Source organism: Rutidosis leptorrhynchoides, chromosome 4 (assembly GCF_046630445.1).
Source record: "Rutidosis leptorrhynchoides isolate AG116_Rl617_1_P2 chromosome 4, CSIRO_AGI_Rlap_v1, whole genome shotgun sequence".
Taxonomy (NCBI): Eukaryota; Viridiplantae; Streptophyta; class Magnoliopsida; order Asterales; family Asteraceae; genus Rutidosis; species Rutidosis leptorrhynchoides.
Window position 1 is genome coordinate 402,634,298 of NC_092336.1, and position 3,199 is coordinate 402,637,496.

At 40.6% G+C, this 3,199-nt stretch overlaps 1 protein-coding gene across 1 annotated transcript; it reads left to right on the top strand.

The window, feature by feature from the left end:
* The first annotated feature begins 432 nt into the window (after nucleotides 1–432).
* Nucleotides 433–1,080, top strand: LOC139841962 (uncharacterized). The gene has a single exon (XM_071832146.1). The coding sequence runs from the start codon at nucleotides 433–435 to the stop codon at nucleotides 1,078–1,080; it is 648 nt and encodes a 215-aa protein (XP_071688247.1).
* Nucleotides 1,081–3,199: the final 2,119 nt, after the last annotated feature.

The window sequence follows — 3,199 nt, forward strand, 5'->3', positions numbered from 1 at the left end:
CTGCAAAAGTAATGCGTTTAGGGAATTACTGGCCCACCATTCATCGTGATGCAACGAAAATTGTAAGGACGTGCCAATCGTGTCAACATCATGCACCAATAAGTCGAGCACCACAACATCATATGATACCAATAACGGTAACATGAACGTTTAGCAAATGGGCCGTCGACATTATCGGTCCTATTACCGCGTGCTCAGGTACGAATGAAATAATACACTTATGTAATACTTTGCAATATATTCGCTTTAATAGTATTCATAATATCATTGCTTGCTCAGGAGGAATAAAATTCTTGGTGGTGGCAATTGACTATTTCACCAAGTGGGTGGAGGCAAAGGCATTGGCAACAATTACTAGCAGGCGCATTCGTATCTTCTTTTGGGAAGATATTGTGTGCAGGTTTGGTATCCCCAATGAAATTGTCACCAACAATGGCACTCAGTTTGAAGGCGAGCCTTTTAGGAGCTGGTGTCAAGAGCTGGTATCAAGAGCCTTTTACTTCGGTCGCTCACCCACATGCCAATGGCCAATGTAAAGTAACAAGCCGAGATATCGTAAGCGGGATAAAAGCGCGTCTGGGCTTGTATGGGAATGAGTGGGTTGATGAGCTCCCAAGTGTTTTGTGGGCACATCGCACTACTCATAAAAACATCACAGGTGAAACACCGTTTAGCTTGGATTATGGGACAGAAGCCGTAATCCCCGTCGAATTAGTGGTTCCAACGAAGCGCATACGAAGCTTCAATGAGTCAAGTAATGATGAAGGCTTGCACGCTAACCTAGATATTCTAGAAGAGCGCAGAGAAATAGCTGCCATACGCGAAGCCGTTAACAAACAAAAGATCTCTAAGTACTATGATAAGCATGTTAAGCCTATGTCGTTTAAAATTGGAGATTATGTGTGGCGCAACAATGAGGCAAGTCGAGTAGAAAATACTGGAAAGCTGGGGCCCAACTGGGAAGGTCCTTACGAAGTTATTGGCATAAGTGCAACGAGGTCCTATATCCTGGCAGGATTGAATGGAGAACGAATACCTCGTACTTGGCATGCAACCAATTTGAAAAGATGTTACATATAATTGTCAGGGTTCAGCACTAGGGATTGATCACCCCACATTTTAAGCACTTGCATTTTTTAGTTATTTTGAAATGTTGCTTTATCTACTTGTAAGACAATTGGTATTTCTTTCATGGTTGCAAAAAGTTGTCTTTTGAATATGACTTGAGAATTTGATCTATTTTGTAATAAATAAATTTAATTTTTTGAATAGAAGTGTTTGGTTACATTTCAACGCACAATATGATATTTATTACGTGCATCCTGCCTCCTTAAGGGATGTTCTCTAGCTCCCGCGTGGCAGAAACCTGTTTGTTTACAAGGCTAGATTTTAGGGTGGGTAACAGGCATTGTTTTGCCTAGACCAACACACTCTCGCAGACTAGAAGACTTCAAGTCATGACTATAAACGACAACCATTGGGGTTGCTTGCCCACTAACCTAAGTGTTGGTTCACTTGGAGGACTCTAAATATCTCACTTAATAATGCAATGGAAAGCGTTGGCTATGTGCACAATATTATTAATTTTGGAGTATAAACGAGTATACATTGGTTTGTATGTGAATAAAATTTTAAGTTTTAAGAACTTAATACGCCTAGTGATGCGAACAATACAATAAGGAAAGATATTGAATTACTTTACTTATTAATGCAAAAGAAACAATGCATAGCATTGATTACATCGTATGATTACAAAAAAGTACTTAAAGCACAAAATTTAAACTGGCACACAGGCCATTACGATTACAATGAAATTGAAATCTAAACTACATAGCTTATCTAGAACGGTGCCCCACACTAATGGTAACCATCCTTCGAACCCTCACCCGCAGTGATCAGGCAGATTGCCCCATGGAAACAGAAAATAAAAACTAAACTAAGGATGGGGGCACACTCATAATGTTAAAAGCGCCTCACGAGGCGTGCTAATAACAGGTGCACCCCCAAGGGCAGTGAGCGCAAGGGGCCAAAAGCAATGTAAGCTTATGGCGCACCCAAGACCCCTACACTCCATATAAAAAAAACGTTACATGGTGCCATACAAAGCACACCTTGCAACCCCCCACAACTAGCACTAGCTCGCAAGCTTAAAACTTGATTAACAAAAGATCCTGCACCGAGACAGCAGGATCAACGGCGCCATCCACAAGGGTTTGAATTGAAATGTTTTCTAGCGCTTTGTTTGACTCAAGAACCTTCTCATAAACATCTTCTTCGAGCTGATCAGCGATGATTTGTGAGATACCATGCGGAATTTCGATGTTTTTTGAGATCAAATCCCAGAACCGCACCCATTCGAGCGCCTTGGTAGGCTTAAGATCTTGTAAATAAAGCTCTGTCACAATCAAGGTTGTAAAAGTCGCGATTCGGGGATGCATTGGTCGAGACCTAAAAAGGACGCGTCGGCCGAGTCGGGGGACGCGTCAGGGACGTATCGGTCGTTGACCCACGTTGACTTTATTAATAATTTCTTATATATATATATATATATATATATATATATATATATATATATATATATATATATATATATATATATATTGTATATATAATATAGTTGAATATGTACCATAAATTTCTTAAATAAGAACTCGAATTTAAAAACAATCGAACTTCAAACTCAATTAATGTTACCGAGTACATAATCAGTAAGAACACGATGAAAAGATCTGCCCAAAAAAATGAAAACAACCCCTAATTCTAAAATATATCAGATCTTGACGAAAATTTGACTGCCTTTGACCGTCTTTGACAGACTTTGTCCGAACTTTTAGCTCTGACCGTCTTTTGAGTCATTTTCTGAAAAAACGGGACGGAGAACCCAAAAAAGCGAAGCATCGGCCGACGCGTCGGCCAAATCGGCCAACTTATACAACACTAGTCACAATAGAGGCGCTCAACGCATGGGTGGCAATGGTCGGAAATGTTGCGGGTAGATCTGCATAAGTCCGTCGCATGACGTCACAGCTCGTAGCAGATTCGCTAACCTGGGTAGTAAAATAATTTCTCTCAAAAGTTAACAAGTCAGTGTTGGAGGTAGCACCAACAAGCTCCTCCCTTAGTACCCCGTTCTCCTCCTCGTAATCAACCTGCCAAGATAATAGCTCAATCTTCTCCTTTTTCAAAGACTCAATGGTGG